The following is a 24,989-nucleotide window of genomic DNA, read 5'->3' on the forward strand; positions in this document are numbered from 1 at the left end:
CTAAGAGCTGGGTTGTTCCTCCATAGCTCTGCGAGTGTGTGATATAATTCATGTATGGGATATGAGAAGGTCGAGTCTTAAGGGAGATGAGTGAGATGTATTAGTCAGTTTTGAGCTTTATGGTGGTGTTCATATTAAGGTTGTTGTCCTTCAAGTACAAGAGACGAGGTTCAGCTCCCGTCTCTACATGTGGCTTGTTTCATGTCGTCAGCTCTTACTACATATTAATGTGTTGTTATAAACTGTGTTACAAGATAAATTTATGACAAAATGAACATTTCAAAACTCTTTTTTTTATAAAATGTACAACTAACAGCATTGCATGTTATGTGTTTCTATAAAATATATATACTTTATTTCCAGAATTATTTACGTATGTTCATATGGGGTAAAGACCTTTTTTTTTTTAATTAATTAAATCCCATTCTTATCAAGGTGATCTTGGGTGCTTCCAAAAAAATCACTGATATATTGTTTTCTGTAAACCTGCCCCTGTCCTTGTCTATATATAAAAAAAATGAACAAATAACCACGTAATCTTCCAATCTTCAGCCAATATGATGAATATGTTCCATGTTATGACATTCATCTTTCCCTCCTCCTTAATGCTGTATAAATTATGTAAACTGCTTTGCTCTACCTTTATTTTTCCTGACTCGCCATAAAAAAAATATTAAAAAAAAAAAAACTCCCTCTCCCCCCCACTCAAAAAAAAAAAAAAAACCCATTTACTCTGCCTACTGCCCAGCTCTCATCCCTGTTTCACTATGAGGTATACCTTGGCGTTTGGTTCCAGGAGTAGACGCCCCACCTTGAAGCCTGTCTCCGTTCTCGCACCTTCTGCTCCCTCGGTTAACATCGATATCTGGAGATATCCCCCCAGGAGGTAAACCTTGACTAACGCAGTCCCAAGACGATACTGGGGGGTGTGACACAGGTCGTGGTTTACGCTTGCTTTAGACCCTCAAACTTCCCTCCCTCCCTCCCCTGCAACCTCCCCGGCCCCCAAACTTGACACACCCACCACCAGCCCGCCCCACCACCACCACTCCAACCACCTTCCACTGATCTGAATGACTGAGAGGCGTAGTAGCCACGCTTTCGTGAAACACGACTACAGTGTCGAACTTACATGCCAACTGTTCTAATGCACCGATTAGTTATTCCATCGCATCTTTGGTATTAACGAAGCACATGCCATTACCGTGGCCAGTCTGCAGCATGACCTGTGTGTGTGTGTGTGTGTGAGTGGGTTGCCATAGCATGCGTAGTCTGCCAACCACATGGCAACGTCCCCCCCCCCATCCAACAATGATGCCTTACATCCTCAGTTTCTTAGCAAACTCGGGTCTTAAGCAAGGCAAAAAAAAAAAAGGCTACAAATGACTGAACGTAAAAACACAATTATATCTAAGTCTTCTGCACGACTGTTTGGCTTTAGTGAGGAGCATTGAGGATGATTTCCGATCCTCGAGAACTTAATCATGACCTCCTGACTGGTATGAACAAAGGTTGGCACCTGTGAGATGATGATGATCCACCCCTCCCCACCAAGACCCTTCAGTAATGACCCCGCGATGTAAATCATTCCCAGCTTCCACATGTAAATATCGTCTTCTGTTTACCTGCTTTAGTGGCAATAACTCCCTCTTGAGCTTTGAAGACACGCGATCTAACCTATGATTTGAGGAAGTCAAAGGCGTTTTCTTAATTTTGCCTCAATGTAGTCATACTTATCATTCTCCTAAATCAAGAAGAGACCGCAAGGGTAATTCACATAACGATAGAGACCCGTAGTAATTGTATTTTCTGAGAACGAAACTAAATCATCTTCCATTTTGTCTAGAAATTCAGTTTACGTCTGAATTGTCCAATGGGTGAATTTTATTGCTAAAAGGTTGGTGATGATAAGATTGTTTGACGAGATTGTCTTGCGAATCTCACTCGAAGAGAGGAATGCGGTCATATTAGAGGAATGCAATCCTGATAACATCATTGATGTATATATAGTGCACTCTTATCTGTGGCTACAGTCGTGACTGAACACACGTGTCTTCCAACATCTCTTTACCTGGAAGTTTAGTTGGTTCTTGAGTTGCATGGCTGGGAGGGGGCTGTTCCCCCCTAGCAACATGGTGATGGGTGCATGTCTACATCTCCAAACCCCCCCCTTCCTCTCTCTACTAACACAGATAACATTTGAAGACGAGACTACGAGACTTGAAATTGGATTTCAACTTCTCCAGCCACTAAACCGTCTGTTCTATGTAAATACCCCAAAGCTAAATCTACCTTTGATATCATTGATCCGAGAGATTTCTTAAAAGTCCATAATATGCAAATTAGAACTACGATATATGTAGTATCGCTACTCAATTCTCGAAATTAATTGATGCATCGCTGATGAAAAAAAAAAAATTCGACCAACAGGTATATCAAAAAGAATTATTAGGGTGACTCTTGACAATATATATATATATAACGAGCAGTTAGCCGCTTATAGCTGTTAGGTTAATGACCAATTAGTGGCACTGCTTTCATAGTAGAGACTGTGCATGATTTATTGCAGTTATCAATGGATAGTATACTAGACTAGCGTGTTAGTAATCTCTAATATAAACAACCGCTTCTTTGGGTAAGTCAAAAAGTCAGTCTCTTGTATTTTAATTTTTCTTTTTCATCAATTTAAGATATTCACAGTAAGCATAGAAAACTTAATTATCATCACTACTGCACGACATTTAAATATTGTGCACGAGAGAAGGTTTATACATATATATATAAAGATGCTTTTTGTGTACCTAATTTCCTGATAAGCTTTTTATGTCGCTTAGCTCCTTTAGCACGACGGTACGACCCTTGAGAACGATGAAGAGGATCCTTAAGCACGACGTGACGACCCTTGAGCACGACGGGACGAGAACCTTGGATATGATAGCCTGGCACTTTGATCTAACCCTTAAAGGTCAGGTCCAACACCAGGTTATCTAACCCAAGGGTCGTACCATCAGACTTCAGGGTCGTGACGTCGAGCTTACAGATTGTACCGTCGTATTAAAGAGCTTAAATCCTTTTAGCCCTTGAAATCCTTCAAGCCAATCCTTTTGTAAATTTTTGTTTCCTCCCTGGCTTTCTCAAGACCTTCCCTCTCCCTCTCCAAGTCTGACACCAACGGTGCCTATCGTCTGGTGATGTGAGAACCAGCCTCTGTACGTGGCCGAGTTGTGGGGGCAGGTACTGGGTCACAAGTACTGTTATAAACCTCCATTACATTTACAGGTTAATGAGTATGGTTAGTAATGATACAGTTAGGGCAGTTACAGGGTCATAGGTACAGTTACAGGGTCATAAGTACAGTTACAGGGCTACAAACGAGGGTAGTAAGTATTATTTACAAGGATAGAACTTTATAAGTACGGCCCCAGGTACTTATATATATTAGAGGCTCCAATCATGTACAAAAGTCTACATCATAGCTAGGCCATAATTGAGATATAAAGAGGTTAATAAAAGGGTAAAAGAAGAGACGAGGAAAAGTACTTAGGTATTTTGGAGGACGTGAAAAACCTGTCTTCACAAAGTGCCAGGTCACAGCTATAGGGAAAGACATGAGAAGGTAGAGAGTTCCAAAGTTTGGAGGTGTATGGAAAGAAACAGTTATCACAACGGCCCACCCTTTATATGCCAACGGGCTCAGTAATCACGTGACGCAGCAGCTTGCCCAGTATTGCGTGCTTTCGCTAGTGGTGGGGGCACACAAGCAGCAAAAAGGGAGCAAAAAACAAAGTAATACCTATAGAAGAGGGAAAGTGAACCAACATTGCGACGCAGGTCAAAGGGGGTCAAGTTTGGAAGTGAGTCTGGGACAGTTTATGAGGCGGAATGCTTTCGACTAAACTATGTCAAGTCAGGACGCAAAGCAAGAACCACTCCCGATTGTGAATGCAGTGCTCCTTTCTTTGATCGGAGCAACTGTTCGCAAGAGAGAAGAGGGAGCAGAATTGAAGGATGTGGAGGAATGCAGTGTTGAGTCGTCAGCATATGAGTGCATCTGGTTATTTTTTTTGAAAACTTGTACTGATACCGTAAAGCGAAAGATTGCGTGAGAATGGGCTCAAAGTTGATAAAAAAAAGCGAGCTGAAATATAGCAGAAGATTGGGCTGTACATTTAGGAGCAGATAGGCTGATAAAGATATGGAGGCCAGCTATCAAAGCATTATTTAGAACCAGAAAATAAGGAAATGATGAACGATACAGGTATGTATATGTGTATCTTATATACATATACCTGTATATAACAAAATATGCAAGTCTTATGTGCTCATAAAGACACGTTCCCTCCACTAATATTGGAGAGGTCGATTCTCACATCACCGTGTTTATATATTTCCTTTTCAAATTACTTTTTTTTTTCATTCTAACTCTATAAAAGTCACTCAACTTGTATATAGCTTTCATTCCTTCTTGTTGATATCCTTATCACCTTCCAAAGCTACCAGTCAAGGATTAGGAAGTTGCAAATTTTGTAGATTAAAAAAGAAAGAAATTACAAATTTCTCTAATCAAAATCCTAAATCATCATTCCTCATTTTAAAAGAATCCCACGTAATGCAATGTAATCCCACGTAATCCTTTACTCTAGCGAAGCTTTTGTGTTTTCCTTCTCGTGTGAATGAAGCATTTCCCTACCACTGCTTTCAAAACCTCTCTAGTCTGTCCTCTTGTTTCCCCACTTTTTCTAATGTGTCTTCAGTATCCTGTCAGGTCTTCTGAAATCAGGTAAACAATCTTATGTGACAGAACTCTTATTTTATTTTGATCTATTTTTTTCATATTATTGTCAACTTGCCTTTTGTTCCAGTAGTGTTTATGATGTGTATGACTCAAACCAGATTGGTTTTCTGTTCTTTTGTGACTCATTGTTTTCAGTCTCTCTCTTCTCATAGTCTCATATTCCATCCCTTTCCTCATTATCTTCTCTCCAACATCACTCGTTCCTTGATCTTGCTCACCCTCCTCCCCTTCTCTTTCACGCCTATCTTGCTCATCCTCTCTTCCACGCCCATCTTGCTCCTCTTCCTCCTCCTCCTCCTCTCTTCCACGACCATCTTGCACCTCTTCCTCCTCCTCTCTTCCACGCCTATCTTGCTCATCCTCTCCTCCTCCACTCCCATCTTGCTCCTCCTTCCATCTTGCTCCCACCATCACCCTCGCCCTCCCATTTGCCCCTCTCACGTCTGACCTCCGATACCCCTCCACGCCCAGACCTGCTCCCGTGCGCCCTCATCCTCCTGCCGATACCAAGGCCACCAAGTGTGATCCCAAAGTGTGTGTTCTCCCAGACTGCTACTGCGGCGGCAAGGATATACCAGGTGAGTCCTTAGGGCGCTCCTCTCCTGCAGGTGCAGACGGAGCACACATCACAACAGCAGCAAGAAAATCAATCCATCTTCAGCGATTCACAGATTTACAGTGAATTCGTAAGATTTTACACTAAGGGAATATATATATATTCTTTTTTACGGTTTCAAATTATCTAAGGTTAATTAGGCACAAAAATGCTGAAAATAGAAATCATTCTCTACCCTTTTTTTTTTTTTTTCCCATCGACCGTGGTTTCTATCTGAACAAAAAGCACCACACCCACTTCCAGCATTAGAAAACGTATGTTGAACGTTATCTAAGGTTATCTAGTTAGTGGAAAGAATATAACTATCTAGTTTCACAACGAGAGAGCGCTAATGCCATACCTGTGTTAGATACATGTAAACAAAATCTGCTCTACAACCATTGCTTTGTGTGTGTGTGTATATATATATATATATATATATATATATATATATATATATATATATATATATATATATATATATATGTGTGTGTGTGTGTGTGAGTGTGTGTGTGTGTGTGTGTGTGTGTGGCTCAGCCTGTAAGAGGCTACATCGCGACTGAAAAGTCACCTCTGACTAGTCTGTATCACTAAAACTACAGTCATTTCAAAGAACTTCCCTCTCCAAAGGAGTCTACATTTACCTGGTACTGGATGTAGCGCAGACTTTAGTTACATGAGCCTTTAAAAAGATCCTTTATATATATATATATGGTAATAGGTTTGAAATATTATATTAAAGTTCCTATATAAAGATTATGTGTTATTCAAAATAGGTAACTAAACAAAATAACAATAGATGTAGAAGTCGTTAAGCAAACACTCTCACCGACACACTCACTCACACTCACTAACACTCTCACTGACACTTTGGCACTCTCACTGACACACTCACGAACACACTCACTGACACACACCAACACTCTCACTGACCCTCACTGACACTCTCACTCACTTACACTCTCACAAACACTCTCACTGACACTCTTGCTAACACTCACTGTTAAATGGGAAAATTAAATCTACTTTTAAGATGCACTCAGTAACAAATGCACCATTAAATGTATCCCATCCCAATGAATGTTGAAATTCCTCACATAAATCCAATAATTTACAAACTGTGTTTGTTGTACAAGTAAAGAAAAAAATATTGTAGTTTACCAAACATAACATTTTGTAAAAAGAACATAAATGTGTTTACATATGGTTTATCTTACATTACACACTACACATTAATCATAAAGCAAATTATGTTTATATATAAACCTGCTTTTTACTGATATGTGTATATTTTGTTAACTACTGAAGCACATGTTTTTCTAATGTAGTGTAAAGAGAACTATGTTAAATGCATATGTTGTCCTCTCTAAGCTGACCATTGTCATTTACCAAAAGCACATGTTTTGTGGTCTTTGTCCTGAAACCATGTAAATGATGATTTAACGTAAAATACGTTGATGTAAATGCTTTATGTAAATTCTCACATTTTCCCATCAGGCAATTTAAGACTGTGATGGTAAATGAGACAAACAATCTAGTTCATGACCAGGGTCAAGTCTTTCCTATAAACACGTGCTTTTGGCTTGTATAAAAAAAAACACTTTATATATAAAGGAAACATTTATATTTCAGGAGGAGATTTTTCTATCATTCTCGAGGCTTCTACGTAAGATATGTTGTGTGTGTGTGTGTGTGTGTGTGTGTGTGTGTGTGTGTTGTCTTGGTGTGATACGCTGCTAAAACTGAGTAATCCTGAAGTTGTTGTCTTGTGGCTTGTGTTGTTTTAACATCTTAACGGAAGACAAACCTTAACTTGTCTTTGAATAATTCATTAAGGCTTTATATGAAGTTTCAGGGATTTCAGTTATGATTTCAGAGAGACTTCAAAAAAATTCAGAAAAGCATCTTTGACACTTCATAGCCAAACTGTAGTTCAACATACGAATGATATCTTGTCTTTCGCCCTCACCTAAACACCTAGCTAAAGCGACCACGCTTACGCAGTAGTCATTATACCAGGTTTCACTGTGTCACACCAACACTTGGCGAGTTCGCTGAAGTACACACACACACACACACACACACACACACCTCAACAACTTCAGGACGCTCAAAGAGTTAAAAATATTTAGTGTTCGTTAACTTTAACAAATGTCCGTCCTTTTTTGTGTCTGTCTGTTTGTGTGAGTTTATCTGTCTGTGTTTGCACGTCTGTTCAAGCTGTACGTCTGCATGCTTGTCCGTCATGCTTAAGCTGTAACTCAGATTGTTTCTTCCACACCTGTCTGAGAACACAGTAACCCCAGCTTAAACAACCAACATCTATATAAAAGAAAACAACAGATCTAATCCTCATAATGCATCTATGTTACAACCTCAAGGGGACAGGACCAGTAAAGTATTGTAGTTTGCATGCATAGTCTGTATTGTCTACAGGTGTCAACACTGTGTACAAGGCAAACAGTCATATATGGCTCTCACCTTCAGCTTACATTGTCAGTCCATGTTCCATCATGTACAGTAATGTAATCTATTATATATCCCTTAATTGATCTATGATTCTGAGACACATTTTTGAATGTATTCGGTTAATTATTAATCAACGGATGTAAAGTCTATAATATAATTAGTTAAGGATAATGTCACACATACTATGTCACCAGAATGTTATACACACAGCCTGTACAGAACACTGGATTGCTTCTAAACAGATGCAAGACCATCCCTTTAACGTGACGCTTGTACAATCCCATCCTGTTCCAAATACCTCCTTTATTGACGCTTACTTTATAAAGTAAATAGCTGGCACTCAATATCATTTTTTAAGACCGTCTTAATAATATAGTTATTTTTTGAGTGTTATTGATATGGTTATAAGCATTTTATGTAAAGTATTATATCAAAATATGATTATAAGACCTTTATTGAAAGTATTTATAGTCATATATATATATATATATATATATATATATATATATATATATATATATATATATATATCGTCTTAAGGTCATGAAAGCACTGTCTGTTGCGTATCAATAGTTTTCTGAACTACTGCGTATCTTGCAGCTGAGGAGGAGTTTAACAAAACCATGGTCGTATGTTATTACGTCCCTCCACCTCCCACCTAGACTTCATGTCTTCCAAACCCAAGAAACCACGTAGCTGAGACGGTAATCGAAAGGCACACATCAGTCGCGTTATCTTAATGCTATGTAGATAACGTTATCTTAATGCTGTGTAGATAGTGTTATCTTAATGCTATGTAGATTCCCAAGAAAACATCAGAAGCGTTACCTAAATGCTATGTAGATTCCCATGAACATATCAGAAGCGTTATCTTAATGCTACACTAACTCTCAGGAACACATCAGTAGCGTTATCTTAAAGCCACACCAACTCTCAAGAACACATCTTAATGCTATGTAGACTTTTGAGAGTTACTTCACATCACAGTGGTCGAGTTAAACGGTCAACACTCCCTCTGTCACAGCGTGGACGAGGCTTAGCAAACAACACGGTCACTAAGGAGCGGTAGTCGTCATGTCCTAGTGGACAAAAATGCTTTCATCTCATGCAAAATATTCCTTTCTATGGAAAAATAGCAATGGACCCAACTCCCTAAACGTCACACGTGCCATTATACGCCACCTCCACCGTTGCGCCACACCGTGCCATTATACGCCACCTCCACCGTTGCACGCGCACCGTACCATTATACGCCACCTCCACCGTTGCGCCACACCGTGCCATTATACGCCACCTCCACCGTTGCGCCACACCGTGCCATTATACGTCACCTCCACCGTTGCACGCGCACATACACCCTCCCTCCCTCTCCAGCGTCTCCGAGAGCAGCCATCTACGAACATTGCCTCACACTCTCACAGACAAGAGCCTGCGTATGTAGTAGCAAATTAGCCGTAGTCGCAGCTATACATAGAGCCTGGGTCGTCAGGGTTCATACCCAACACGACCCTTGACCATCAGCTTCTAGCAAAGGATCACACACGTAGCGTCTAACAAAGGCTTTCATTTTAGTTAGATTTCCTAATGTAGAGCTTTTCACTTGACTCCCTACACGTCGTATTACTTAGTCTCATAATAGATTTGTTATATATATATATACCCACCCACCCGCACCTACAGGTTCACACTGAACCTTCGTACACACAGCTTGCCATACACCAAACCCTTTAGCCACACAGCCTTTTCCCACAGCTTGCCACAGATACATATATATATCCCCCCGCTTGGCCACAACACAGCCCAGCACTCGACACTGTGTTTCTAACCCCAGGAACCCTGACCCTAAACAGGTGGCTATTCCTCCGTGGAAGTTCCCCAGATTGTTCTGCTAACCTTTGATGACGCTGTCAACGACTTGAACAAGGGCCTGTATCGGGAGCTGTTCAAACTTGGCAGGGAAAACCCCAACGGCTGCCCAATAGTCTCCACCATGTACGTTAGTCATGAGTGGACTGACTACACACAGGTTCAGGATCTGTATGCAGAGGGCCATGAGATTGCCTCTCATTCCATCTCGTAAGTATCTTACGCTTGACACAACACTGGCTCGTCTGTGTTGCGACACTGCATGACGCTTGATTCCGCCTGCATGAACGCTTCCAGTCTTCCCCCCAACCAGCCAACCTCCCCTCCTTCACTGTACATAAACTAAGAGCTGTTCATATTTCTTCCAGTTCGGCCTCTTAAGTCTCCCCCGCCACGTTTTCTCACGGTTCCTGCAACGTTTTCTTTCAGGTTCTTGTTTTATTTTAGGGATAACTTAGTCATTCCTCTCTAATGCCTCATTTCTCTCCTCCGTCTCCCCGATTCTTCTTGCCTCCTCCTCTCGGCTCAGATGGTATCTCCCCTAGTGAAACTCCCCAGATCGTTCTCCTCACCTTTGATGACTCAGTGAATGACCTCAATAAGGATCTGTACACAGAGCTTTTCGAAAATGGGCGTCTAAACCCCAACGGGTGCCCCATTGTTTCGACGATGTACGTGTCCCATGAATGGACCGACTATTCCCAGGTTCAGAACCTGTATGCTGCCGGTCACGAGATGGCATCTCACAGTATTCAGTAAGTCCTTAAAAGCCAACGTGAGGGGAAAAACTTGCATTAGTCTCCCTTAAGTCTATCCCTCATTTTTTTTTAATTTCTTTTTTTTTGCATGGGAGTCTTCTCTCTTGCCCAACTGTACCCCTCACTCTCCGTGAAATGGAAATGAATGTCCAAACCTTCTCCGACTCATGCAAGTTTTTCTCCTTGTCGTACCTTTTGTAAGATATCTTTTATAAAGCTATATAAATACCTTAAGCTGCTTACCTCTCAAAATGATCTGATATTTAAAGATAAATGTTCAAAAGTCCGATCTTCTGCTCTGCTTTTAAATTAGCTAATAATGTGAACATGTATGTTGATATATATATATATATATATATATATATATATATATATATATATATATATATATATATATATATATATATATATACGTACATGTTTTTTGTAAATATAATTAGGAAAGAAACTGGAAATTATATTTAATGCCATTGCAACTAAACTGTAAAAACGTGATCCAATTTAACAACTGTGATATACGATAGAGCTCTGTATATTGTGCTTAAGGTCTTTTGCTTATGTGGCCTATAAGGTTATCCTTTTGTGGTACCCTCCAACTTTCCCCAACTGTTTTGAATTACTGTGTGTTTGTGTGTTACGTCCTTATTCCCTCATATATGGTCATCTCGTGCATGGAACCTTCCCTTTAACTATTCCCCTTCATATACAGCTACTCTACCATTATCTACAGCTACTCTACCATTATCTACAGCTACTCTACCATTATCCACAGCTACTCTACCTTCATCTACAGCTACTCTACCTTCATTTACAGCTACTCTCCCTTCATCTACAGCCACTCTACCATTATCTACAGCTACTCTACCATTATCTACAGCTACTCTACCATTATCTACAGCTACTCTACCATTATCTACAGCTACTCTACCATTATCCACAGCTACTCTACCATTATCCACAGCCACTCTACCATTATCCACAGCTACTCTACCTTCATCTACAGCTACTCTACCTTCATTTACAGCTACTCTCCCTTCATCTACAGCCACTCTACCATTATCTACAGCTACTCTACCATTATCTACAGCCATTCTGCCATTATCTACAGCTACTCTACCTTCATTTACGTCTACTTTTTTTCCAATATCCTTTCAGAAATGATTGTCACAGTTGATGTAATATCTTGTTTGGAAACAGTTCACGATTTTCATGCTGATTGAAACACTAACTTAATGAACAATAATGACATTGAAACATTATTCACTAATTACAAAATACAACAGTATTTCAGTTTCCATAGATTTTTCGTCTTTTTTTTGGGGGGGAAACGACACAAAAACTTTTAAGATCACCTACGTAACTTGTAGTCCCCCTTCAAGCAGTGTACTCTCTTCTATAACCACCACCTCATGACGAACCCACCACCTCATGACGAACCCACCATCTCATGAGGAGCCCACCACCTCATGAGGAACCCACCACCTCATGAGGAGCCCACCACCTCATGAGAAACCCACCACCTCATGACGAACCCACCACCTCATGACGAACCCACCACCTCATGACGAACCCACCACCTCATGAGAAACCCACCACCTCATGAGGAACCCACCACCTCATGAGAAACCCACCACCTCATGAGAAACCCACCACCTCATGACGAACCCACCACCTCATGAGAAACCCACCATACCAGACAACCTGCCCACCCTCACCAAACCAACATGTCCTCATTATGAGCCCACTGTATACACCAGTCCACACTGCCTCTCATTTCTCCTCACCAGTTCACCATACCCATGACCTCTTCCCTGTGACCATTATCATCACACCGTCACTCACCCATCACCTACCATTCACCCATCACCCCACCGCTCACCCGTCATTCATCACTCACCCGTCACACACCACTACTCACCCGTCACCAACCACTCACCCATCACCCATCACGCACCCATCACCCATCACTTACCCGTCACCCAACCACTCACCCGTCACCCATCACGCACCCAACACCCATCACTTACCCGTCACAAAACCACTCACCCGTCACCAGACACTCACCCGTCCCCTCACAACTCACAAGTGACTAACCTCACGAGTTTCTCTCCGTATATCTTGCCTTCTCACCATCCATTCCCCCCTCACCACCACAACCCCCCCTCTCACCACCATAACCCTCCCTCACCACCACAACCACCCCCCTCACCACCACAACCCCCCCCTCCTCACCACCACCCACCCTCACCACCACAACCACCCCCCCTCACCACCACAACCCCCCCCTCCTCACCACCACCCACCCTCACCACCACAACCACCCCCCTCACCACCACAACCCCCCCCTCCTCACCACCACCCACCCTCACCACCACAACCACCCCCCCTCACCACCACAACCCCCCCCTCCTCACCACCACCCACCCTCACCACCACAACCACCCCCCCTCACCACCACAACCCCCCCCTCCTCACCACCACCCACCCTCACCACCACAACCACCCCCCCTCACCACCACAACCCCCCCCTCCTCACCACCACCCACCCTCACCACCACAACCACCCCTCCTCACCACCACAACCACCCCTCCTCACCACCACAACCCCCCCTCACCACCATAACCCTCCCTCACCACCACAACCTCCTCCTCCTCCTCCTCCTCCTCCTCCCCCTCGCTGTGTCTCACTCGTCCTCCAACATCTAGGCACAGCTTCGGCGAACAGTTTTCGACCACGAAATGGGCGAAGGAGATTGCCGGCCAGCGGGAGATCCTCGCAGCCTACGGCGGTGTCAAGATGGAGGATGTTCGAGGAATGAGGGCGCCCTTCCTAGCTGTGAGTGTCTCCCTCTCATGTAACTCACAATCATGCCTCATTCTGTGCCTCTATCTATCCCATCTATCTGTTTATTGTTCTGTGTCTCTATATTCACTCATCTGTCTTATTTGTTTATCATATATCCATCCATTTACCTGTTTAATCATATATCCATCTATTTATATCTTTATCATATATCCATCTATTCATTTCTTAGTCATATATTTATCGATTCATGTCTTAATCATATATTCATCTATCTATCTCTTTCTCATATATCCATCTATCTGTTTATCACAAACTCCGTTCCCACTTCCATACGTTGGATTCGAACTCATTTGTTTAATGTCATAATATGATGAATCTATCTGAAAGTAAATAGATATGTCCCGTTACCTTTTAAAAAGTTTTTAGTTTAGGTTGAAGTTGTAATGACGAATGTAACTGAATGTCGCCTCTGTGATTGGGGTAGGTCGGAGGCAACAAGATGTTCCGGATGTTATACGACCAGAACTTCACTTATGACTCGTCAATGCCCGTGTATGAGAACAACCCTCCCAGCTGGCCATATACCCTCGATTACAGGATCTTCCACGACTGTATGATCCCACCCTGTCCCACCAACTCCTATCCAGGTTAGTACCTATTCCCACTCTGTCCCACCAACTCCTATCCAGGTTAGTACCTATTCCCACTCTGTCCCACCAACTCCTATCCAGGTTAGTACCTATTCCCACCCTGTCCCACCAACTCCTATCCAGGTTAGTACCTATTCCCACCCTGTCTCACCAACTCCTACCCACGTTACTGCCCATCCCTCCCTTCATAACTAACTCCTACCCCCAATGATCGTCTCTCTCCTAACCTGTTCCTCCAGGCTCCTGTCCAAGTTAGAGGCTATCTAGCCAATGTCCAACTGAAGTCCACTTAAGTCATTATCTATCCCAACTTGTTCGACCAACTCCTTCCCAGGTCAAGTGTCTATTTTACCCTATTCAACCAACTTCTACCCAGGCCAGTCAGTGTCTATCACGCGTCCTGCTCGACCAACTGATACCCAGGTGAGTACATATCCGTGTCTCTTCGATCGATTCATGCTTATCCCTTCTACTCCTCGTAAGAATTTTGCTTCAGTCCTTCAGTAGCAAACCTATGAAATCACGCTAAGAGTGGAAGGCACTACACTGAAGACTACTTTAGTTTCCTCTTTTGGTTCTCAATTTTCGCCGCCTCCCCCCCTGCCGACACTCTGTCGTCTCTTCTTGCTACCTTCTCTTCTCCTCCCCCTCCTCCTCCTTCTTCTCCTTCTCCTCCTGACGCCCGCCTATCTCCCTATCTTGACTGTGTCCTCTTTTTTTACTACTCGTCCTTCCTAATATGACGAGTTTTCACATAACTTCGTTACGGACCATCACGTCTCCTGTTATCTGTCCATCTCCTGCACTCCCATGTACTCAGGCGTATCCCCTGTCATCCTACAGGCCTGTGGCAGGTGCCCATGGTGATGTGGCAGGACCTGAACGGAGGGCGTTGCTCCATGGGAGACGCCTGCACCACGCCCCCTGACGCCGAGGGAGTTTACAAGATGCTCATCAAGAACTTTGAAAGACATTACACGACCAACAGGTACGTCATCGTCTACTGGCATGAGGACCAGAGCGGCCATTTCACAAGCTACTTTGCTCCCAAGTGAGGGATGATGATATAGCTGTGTGAAGCATATCCTCAAGTGCTATTCTGGACTCGGTATTAAGGGAAAAATGGCCTTTTCTTGCATGCTGTCATCACCATTGTCTTGCATGGATTGAAGTTTGCAGGTTTGCCTATGATGCTGTGCGATCGTGCTAATGGTATCATAGGAATCCTTTTCATGACAGTATTTTTCAATGAAGACAATGATCTATTTACGACCAACATCAACCATTCTCATGTCTTATATCTATCTTGCTCTTGCAAGACGTCATTTTATTGCCCTTCTTTCCCTTTTGCTTTGCAGAGCGCCGTTCGGCTTGTTCTACCACGCTGCGTGGTTCACCACACCGCACCACAAGGAGGGTTTCATCGCCTTCCTGGACACCATCACAGCCATGGACGACGTCTGGCTCACCACCAACTGGCAGCTGATCCAGTGGATGAGGGATCCAACGCCCCTCAGCAGGATCAACAGCTTCGGGCCCTTTGGCTGCAACTTCCCGGTACGTGACACTCTCTCTCTCTCTCTCTCTCTCTCTCTCTCTCTCTCTCTCTCTCTCTCTCTCTCGACCTTCTAAAGATCATGATTAAGGTTAGCGTCATGATCATCGCAAGCCTTCACGAGTAACAGACTAAGCTTTGAAAACAAGAAAAAGACTTTGAGTTTCATTCGCATACGAGTCTCTCTCTCTCTCTCTCTCTCTCTCTCTCTCTCTCTCTCTCTCTCTCTCTCTCTCTCTCTCTCAAGCAGCCACCACCACAACCTTCGATATTCAATCCTTCTGTTGTCATCTTCTCCTCCTCTCCCTAACCCCAACTCCACTTCGGCAGGACCGTCCGAGGTGCACCACCAAGAACGTGTGTAACGTGTGGCACAAGGGCGGTGTGAGGTACATGAGGACGTGCCAGCAGTGCCCGGAGACCTACCCATGGACCGGCAACACGGGAGTTCGAAGCCCACTCAACGATTCTTGAGCGCATCGCTCCCACGTCATCTCTCTATCTCACTAACATAGCACTCACTGTGATGTAATGATTCTGTTCAGTCGTTGTCAGTTTATATCTTGAGTATCGTCAGGTTTTACGAAAATTTTCAGTTATATATATATATATATATATATATATATATATATATATACGTATATCATATCTTTTTTATTTTTATCATTGACGGGTTCTCAAGATGTGGTATTTATGGTTTGACTATCAAAAACAAGAAACATGAATGGTAGATATTAATATTTGCGAAGAAGATATTTGCTGGAAAATCTAGAAATGTGTGATATGTGTTAGCTTGGGTTCTGGAAGGAGGGTGTCTTTCTTAAAACACATCGGATCATGAGGTTTGTTGACCAATGAGAGTGTTCAACGCATGACGTCTCATTGACTACATATATTCTGCCAGTCACCTCGAATGGTCGTAAAATCATTGTTAACTGGGGGTATAGATTCTCCCCCCACATGTCTAATTCATGACCGAGTTCTGTGTGATCGACTGAATACCAGCTTGCGATACATGTCCGTGTTCTTCAATACTATCTGTATTTATTGGATCATTGAAAGAGACAACGCATTCTCTGATATATCACATTAAAATATACGATAATTCACTTCATTTATTAAGGTGTTATTGGAATTATGAACCTTCACAAGTCTCAAAATGTTATATATTGAGTAAAAATCGCATTGATATATATATATATATATATATATATATATATATATATATATATATATATATATATGTAACGTTGCTTTACAGTAACATATATTTGATTATGCTGCTGATGGCACAAATCCAAGTATTGCGTGACATTTGATATACTTTTCTCAAAGACACACAATCTAAATATCTATGTTTGAATTTAAGAGAAAAATGATAACATGATGAAGAACTCTGACTGGCAGGTATATATGTACGTGTGCGCCAGACTTGAAACACGCCAGGTGGTCGCTGGGTTACTGAAGAAAGACACCTCAAGCAGGAAAGAGAAGGTTTAACTGTATTGCTGGTAATGATGTAGGACACTCGTGCACTCCACACTAATGTTGCAGATACAATAATAGGGGACGTACCATTCACAGATGGGGAAACCCTCTCCTTGTATAGGCAATATTAGTGAGGAATACCCATGTATGAATGGGGGGAAGAGTCTTTGACCCGTATTGCTAATACTGGCGAAGCAAAACCCCATACAAAAATGGGGGACAATGACTTCTATTGTTGAATCTAAGGTTACCACTTACCGCATGGGGTAAACCATTGATGGCTACCCCCTCCAGTATGGGGTATACCTCATATTATGAAACTGACATGTACCAGCTGTTTCCCCTGTAACCTTGAAGATATTATCTGTGGCACGATCGGATGAGTTTGGTACTTACGATGCTCTTTGCTAATGTCCATTTTCCTTCACGATTAGAAAGAGGAAAATGAACCTTACTGTTGCATTTATCTACAGTTCCAAATGCCTGATCCTGTCACTTACTGAACGTAGACTAAGGAACCAATGTAGATATGTAAATAGATATTTTCTTTTACATGTTATAACTATATTTTTCGCAAAAATATAGTTAAGTAAAAAAATTTTTTTTCTCTGTGCAATACAAACTAAATCTTAGTTCTGTTCGAAATTAGAAAAAATCCTTTGAAATTTCACTAACCTGTTGAATATTGGATTGTAGATGGTAGCCTTTGTTACTGAATGGCATTCTATATTAATGTTTAGATATATTCATATACAATGATCTTTTTTTTTTTCTTTGTACCAGAGCTACTCTTTTTGTTTTGTCCTCAGCCTCAGAACTTTATCTATATCTATACGTCTAGCATACGTGCCAAGCGCACTCCAGCAGAAACACATACCATTCCAATTACATCAACTTCCTCGCCTTTGTATACAGAGGATGGTTGTCGAGGGTCGCCAAATTTGTACTGTCTGAACAAACGAAGGGGAAATCTCGGCCCTTCACGTATGTGTATGTACAGAAGTGTCCACAGTGTACACCACAACGGGACACACTTCCCTCTCTCTCTCTCCTTCATGCCAACCAAACCACACTACTGGCTAAAGGGCATACACAGTGATATTTCGTCTTGAAGTACACGAAGCGATGGAGCGAATCCCCTGGTTTATAATGTCATGTGGGACGGACTGATGTACTAAAAGGAGAGGTTCCTCTCCATGCGGTGGTTCTATACTGATTCTACTACACTATCCAGTCCCTGTCTATCAGCCTTCATGCCCTGTTCACACGGAGCGTAAGCCGACGAACACGTCAAGGCCAAAAAAAAGGAAAACTCAAAATTCTTAACTAAATTCACGTCTTTCCCCCACAGCAACAAACTTTGTATCCGACTGCCTTTGCAAATTTTGTTCGTTGTTGTCCTCTCTTCTCCTCTTCTCCTTCTTCTTCATCTTTCATTTAATGTTATTGGATTTACTCGATTCTTTTATTTAATGATGGATTATACAGAACGTACAAAGGAGAATGGGTGAACCTATTATTTTTTTTTTCCCTTTAAAACACAAATATAATTGCTATGAAAATAAATATTGTTTCTTTATGACTTGTTTTCATTATCCTTTATCCTTTTCCCGCAACTTGAAAATGTGCAACTGAGACTGAAAAAGGTTGAATTAATTAACGAAAGACAAACTGTCATTTGGACTCAAGATTAACTTGAATTCAAGTAAATCGTTATTCAGTTTATTTCTTTCTTTTACATACATATTCGCCATTTCCCGCGGTAGCGGGGCAGCGTTAAGAACAGAAGACTGAGCCTTAGAAGGAATACCCTCGCTTGGCCCCTTCTCTGTTCCTGCTTTTGGAAAATCAAAAACGGGAGGAGAGGATTTCCAGCCCCCCGCTCCCTCCCCTTTTTAGTCGCCTTCTACGACACGCAGGGAATACGTGGGAAGTATTCTTTCTCCACTATCCCCATTAGATTACATTTAACCTAAGATGGCTAAATATGGGGCATGCTTTTGCCCGTCCCACGACGAATGATAATGTAATTCAGTAATGTAATGAGACATAGAAAATCTGTCATCAAACGTATCATCTCTCAGACAGTGTACGACACCAACACAAACCTAACATTGCAAAGAGGCTGATCTCCTCGCCATCCAGCGATCATAACCCCCTCGCTTCATCTCCCTAGCACAAAAAAAAGAAAAAGAATAACAACGACTGTTCGAATCCCACAAGAAAACCTGATCGTAATCCCTCAAGGAGCTTTTAATATACTGCTACTACGACACTCTCCCTCCCTCCCTCTCTCTACCAGTGGACTGGAGAGAATATCTTCACTAGGAAGAAGGTAATATCACCACCGACTGATTCTCTCTCTCTCTCTCTCTCTCTCTCTCTCTCTCTCTCTCTCTCTCTCTCTCTCTCTCTCTCTCGCCTATGTTTAAGTTCCAGATCTAATATTTGGTGGGAAGTCTCTGAATCCCCTTTCACAGCGCGTGGTTCGGCGTCGTCATCACCCACCCCCCCAGGGGGCACGAGTTGGTCCACATTGAAAAAGCAATAATGCCAAGATCCAGCATTTCCAGGTCACTTCCGGCATCCATACGAAAAATAGCTCATTTACATAGACCAACAAGGATTCAAGAGGAGAAAAGAATCCCTCAAACCGGGCTACCAACACCAACCCTTATAACCGATGGTCGTACGTACTACTTTCCCATAAAAGATTTTTTTTTTCATAAATTCGATCCAATTGACATGTGAGCAGCACCTGGGATTTCGCCACGAATGTTAGGTTTTTCTTTTTTTGAGTCGTAGACTCGAATCTCTTTGACCAGGGGAGGGGGAGGGAGGGTGTTCCTCCTCCGACAGGTGGAGGGAGGGGAGGTGGTGGAGGGAGGGGAGGTGGTGGAGAACCCGCATCAAAAATTCATTTTCGCCTCATATGTGGACTGAGGTCACGTGGCGTGGGTGGTGTTGGCGGCGAATCGTGTAGAATCCTCACACGCACCAGCAAGATACTGTGTATGTATGTATGTATGTATGTATGTATGTATTAATGCATATACGTTTGTTTTTTGTTTGTGTGTGTGTGTGTGTGTGTGTGTGTGTGTGTGTGTGTGTGTGTGTGTGTGAACTCAATGGATAAAAGACATGATACACACTTGTACAAGGTAAGAGACAGGGCAACAGGAGTATACAACTCTCTCTCTCTCTGCCACTACCACACAATTAGTAGCCACACGCACACATATACACATAGGTACCCCATGAAACAGACAGATACACACACATATAGAAGATGGAGGCACACAGATGTATATTCCCCCATCTCCCATAACATGATAACAAACAGGTGATACCGTGTGTATCAGCATCACAACCTTCTCTGAATTTCTCGCCCTCATCAGATATCGACACATCGTCCATGATATATCATACACATCTCTGGTCAAACGCATGTTCCAACAGCCACGTAGTGAGGCAAGCAGGCAGGAGAGAGAGAGAGAGAGAGATAGATATATATTTTGTGCTGTGAGCAATTAGGTAACTGGGCAGTGTCCAGGCAGCTGAAGGAGGGATAATGCCAGCGCCTCCTCTGCTCCTGCTGGGGCCGAGTGAGTGAGTGAGTGACACACACACTCTCTCTCTCTCTCTCTCTCTCTCTCTTCTCTCTCTCTCTCTAGGATTGATGTCAGTATCCTCAATGGATCCGCGTAGAGTTATACATGTTATACATTAGTTGGTATTCTCATACATATAGACATTTTTTTATCTATTTATTATACTTTGTCGCTGTCTCCCGCGTTAGCGAGGTAGCGTAAGGAAATTGACGAAAGAATGGCCCAACCCACCCACATACAAATGTATATACATACACGTCCACACACGCACATATACATACCTATATATTTCAAGGTATACATACATATACATTTCAACATATACATACATATACATACACAGACATATACACATATACACATGTACATATTCATACTTGCTGCCTTCATCCATTCTCGCCGCCACCCGCCACACATGAAATGGTACACCCCTTCCCTCCGCTTGCGCGCGAGGTAGCGCTGGGAAGACAACAAAGGCCGCATTTGTTCACACTCAGTCTCTAGCTGTCATGTGTAATGCACCCAGACCACGGCTCCCTTTCCACATCCAGGCCCCACAAAACTTTCCATAGTTTACCCCAGACGCTTCACATGCCCTGGTTCAATCCAATGACAGCACGTCGACCCCGGTATACCACATCGTTCCAACTCATTCTATTCCTTGCACGCCTTTCACCCTCCTGTACCTTTAGGCCCCGATTGCTCAAAATCTTTTTCACTCATCCTTCCATCTCCAATTTGCTCTCACCATTTCTCCTCGTTCCCTTCACCTCTGACACATATATCTTCTTCGTCAATCTTTCCTCACTCATTCTCTCCACGTGACCAAAACATTTCAATACACCCTCTTCTGCTCTCTCAACCACACTCTTTTTATTACAACACATCTCTCTTAAACTTTCATTACTTAGTCGATCAAATCACCTCACACCACATACTGTCCTCAAACATTTCATTTCCAACACATCCACCCTCCTCCGCACAACCCTATCTATAGCCCGTGCCTTGCAACCATATAACATTGTTGGAATCACTATTCCTTCAAACATACCCATTTTTGCTTCCCGAGTTAACGTTCTCGCCTTCCACACATTCTTCAACGCTCCCAGAACCTTCGCCCCATCCCCCACCTTGTGATTCGCTTCCGCTTCCATGGTTACATCCGCTGCCAAATCCACTCCCAGATATCGAAAATACTTTACCTCCTCCAGTTATTCTCCATTCAAAATTACCTCCTAATCAACTTACCCCTCAACCCTACTGAACCTAATAACCTTGCTCTTATTCACATTTATTCTCAGCTTTCTTTTTTCACACACTTTACCAAACTCAGTCACCAACCTCTGCAGTTTCTCACCCGAATCAGCCACCAGCGATATATCATCAGCGAACAACAACTGACTCGCTTACCAAGCTCTCTCATCCACAATAGACAGCATACTTGCCCCTCTCTCCAAAACTCTTGCATTCACCTTCCTAACAATCCCATCCATAAACAAACTAAACAACCATAGAGACATCACGCAACCCTGCTGCAAACCGACATTCAATGAGAACCAATCACTTTCCTCTCACCCTACTCGTTCACATGCCTTCCATCCTTAATAAAAACTTTTCACTGCTTCTAGCAACTTACCTCCCACACCATATATTCTTAATACCATCCACAAAGCATCTGTCAACTCTATCACATACCTTCTCCAGATCCATAAATGCTACATACAAATCCATCTGTTTTTCTAAGTATTCATCACATACATTCTTCAAAGCAAACATCTGATCCATACATCCTCTACCACTTCTGAAACCACACTGCTCTTCCATAGTCTGATGCACGGTTCATCCCTTTTTCCTCTCAATCAATACCCTCCCATGTCATTTCTCAGGAATACCCAACAAACTTATATCTCTGTAATTTGAGCGCTCACCTTTATCCCCTTTGCCTTTGTACAATGGCATTATGCATGCATTCCGCCAATCCTCAGACACTTCACCATAAACCATACATACACTGAATATCCTCACCATCCAGTCAACAACACAGTCAACCCCTATTTAATGAATTCTACTGTTATACCATCCAAACCCGCCGCCTTGCCGGCTTTCATCTTCCGCAAAGCTTTCACTACCTCTTCTCTGTTTACCAAACCATTTCACCTGACCCTCTCACTTCGCACACCACCTCGACCAAAACACCCTATATCTGCCACTCTATCATCACATACATTCAACAAACCTTCAAAATACTCACTCCATCTCCTTTTCACTCCACCACTACCTGTTATTACCTCCCATTAGCTCCCTTCACCGATGTTCCCATTTGATCTCTTGTCTTACGCACTTTATTTACCTTCTTCCAAAACATCTTTTTATTCTCCCTAAAATTTAATGATACTCTCTCACCCCAACTCACATTTGCTCTCTTTTCCACCTCTTGCACCTTTCTATTGACCTCTTGCCCCTTTCTTTTATACATCTCCTAGTCATTCGCACTACTTCCCTGCAAAAATCGTCCAAACGCCCCTCTTTTCTCTTTCACTAACAATCTTACTTCTTCATCCCACCACTCAATACCCTTTCTAATCTGTCCACCTTCCACCTTTCTCATGGAACAAGCATCTTTTGCACAAGCCATCATATATATATATATATATATATATATATATATATATATATATATATATATATATATATATATGTCAAAAACATGAGTAGAAGTCTGGTGCGTATCTGAAAACAAACAAACAGCTCAGTATTAACTAGCCACGCAATTAATTGCCCTATAAGAGGTCTACAGCTTGTAATGAACTGGTCGCTAAGGGTGGTTGACTGTTCCGTAATTCCCGTTGGTCATCGTTATCTTGGCTTTTTTTTTTAAAAGCTTAACCTCTTGTCTATGACATGTTTCCCCATTTCGTTATCTCTGTTGTGGACGTGGTCAATATCTATTCTATTCTATCTGCAACTTGCATACAATCGCGAATTCGATTTTCAACTTCCAGTCATCGCTTAATAAGTATAGAGAATGAACGAATGTTTACATCTACAATTTCTTTCTTTCACAGGAACAAGATCTGTGATATTCTTCAGTGGTATGGAGACCCTTAGGGTAAATGAGAGTGTTTCTTAACCCCGACGACTTTTTAAACCAATGGACCAAACCTTCACACACGTCAGTGACCTCTTGTGAGAATTTTATGATATCGTTAGCTCTAACGAGCACATCTCTTACTCCAGAACTACATTTTGTAAACCACTTATCTTGTTTACATCTACCCGGAAGACCCCTATTTCCAGCACAAGCCCTTCACGTAAACTGTGTATGGTCGTTAGGGAGAAGACGATTGTTTTGAAGACTATATGGAAAAAAAAAAAATGATGGTTTTTCAGGATCGGAGAATTATTTTCTTTTTATCAGACGGTTTTTCACTTCCTCTCTGCTCCTGTGGCCCGACTGGCCGTCACCTAGAGACCAACATCAACACTAAACGCAAAATGACAAACAAACCACTCGCAACCATCTGTCCTAACCATCCCTCGTTTTCTTCCTCATGACAAATGACCTTGGCGTCCTACATCATTTTCCTTATCGTCTTGTATGTTATCAAACTTGCCATGTTTGCGTTATCAGTTACTGATAAGTCTAATCATTATCTTTTCATCTATCTTTGAGGGTGTTGTGTAAGAGTTTGCTGCCTAGGGATTTAAGAATGGAATCTGTTCCTTCTTGTTGTAACCGTGTGGCAGTGACCTTCGTCAGGAAGGTGTTGTAACCCTATGGTAGTATATGCCACTTAACATACACATATCTCTACCATATCAAAGATTTTTCATCTATTTTGACCCATTTTTTTCTACTTTATCCTCGCGTTCTGAAGATAACTTAAGACTTCTTTTGTAGCAACGCCACCATATGCATTTCAAGGCCCACAGACATTAAATAAACGCTGTTTTCGTTTTACAAACACCTGGAATCCTCATCTCCCCGTGCAGCCTGCTCACTCTCCTCTCTTACCATATTTCCATGAGCAAAAACATTGTCAAAAACAAACTTACAAAACATAAGATTTTCCCCATTAACTTTTAACATCCATTACTTTGTTAAAGTTTACGATAAATCATACCTTTTTGAAGTTGCTTGACGAAATACCAATATATCACACTCCCATACCTACTACTTGCATGAAAACACTCTTCCTTTACCTCACCCCATCACTCCAATTCTCCACAGCTGTCAAGCACACTCACCACCCCTACTGTATTATCGCCTCCATTACCTTTGTACACCCGGTGTACCTTGATCATTCACTGCCATCTCCATGTCCTCTTCTATATATATATATATATATATATATATATATATATATATATATATATATATATATATGATTAACAA

The 24,989-nt window shown here is 42.1% G+C and overlaps 1 protein-coding gene and 2 long non-coding RNA genes across 17 annotated transcripts in view; 1 reads left to right on the forward strand and 2 right to left on the reverse strand.

Moving 5' to 3' along the window:
* Cda5 (Chitin deacetylase-like 5) overlaps positions 1-18,561 on the forward strand; it is a 196,226-nt gene extending 177,665 nt beyond the window's left edge. For 9 of the 15 annotated variants that reach the window (XM_071676456.1, XM_071676454.1, XM_071676463.1 and 6 more), the window contains 8 exons: positions 797-886; positions 5,267-5,373; positions 10,255-10,480; positions 13,190-13,319; positions 13,774-13,936; positions 14,783-14,927; positions 15,298-15,496; positions 15,825-18,561. In XM_071676456.1, coding sequence (XP_071532557.1) covers positions 797-886; positions 5,267-5,373; positions 10,255-10,480; positions 13,190-13,319; positions 13,774-13,936; positions 14,783-14,927; positions 15,298-15,496; positions 15,825-15,968 — 1,204 coding nt within the window. In that variant the 3' untranslated portion in view covers positions 15,969-18,561. Of the gene's footprint in view, positions 1-796; positions 887-5,266; positions 5,374-9,709; positions 9,936-10,254; positions 10,481-13,189; positions 13,320-13,773; positions 13,937-14,782; positions 14,928-15,297; positions 15,497-15,824 lie in introns of all 15 variants that reach the window. The other 6 variants (XM_071676458.1, XM_071676465.1, XM_071676468.1 and 3 more) reach the window with 3 other exon arrangements.
* The window catches only part of LOC139756740 (uncharacterized), a 52,190-nt gene continuing 32,462 nt past the window's right edge, over positions 5,262-24,989 (reverse strand). Inside the window, exon 3 of the long non-coding RNA XR_011714431.1 lies at positions 5,262-5,397. This is a non-coding gene — a long non-coding RNA (uncharacterized lncRNA). The remainder of the gene's footprint in view (positions 5,398-24,989) is intronic.
* Positions 6,981-9,703, reverse strand: LOC139756739 (uncharacterized). The gene is made up of 2 exons (XR_011714430.1): positions 9,191-9,703; positions 6,981-9,153 (listed from the first exon to the last, which is right to left on the reverse strand). It is a non-coding gene; the product is annotated as an uncharacterized lncRNA (long non-coding RNA).

This window comes from Panulirus ornatus, chromosome 23 (assembly GCF_036320965.1).
Source record: "Panulirus ornatus isolate Po-2019 chromosome 23, ASM3632096v1, whole genome shotgun sequence".
Classification (NCBI taxonomy): domain Eukaryota; kingdom Metazoa; phylum Arthropoda; class Malacostraca; order Decapoda; family Palinuridae; genus Panulirus; species Panulirus ornatus.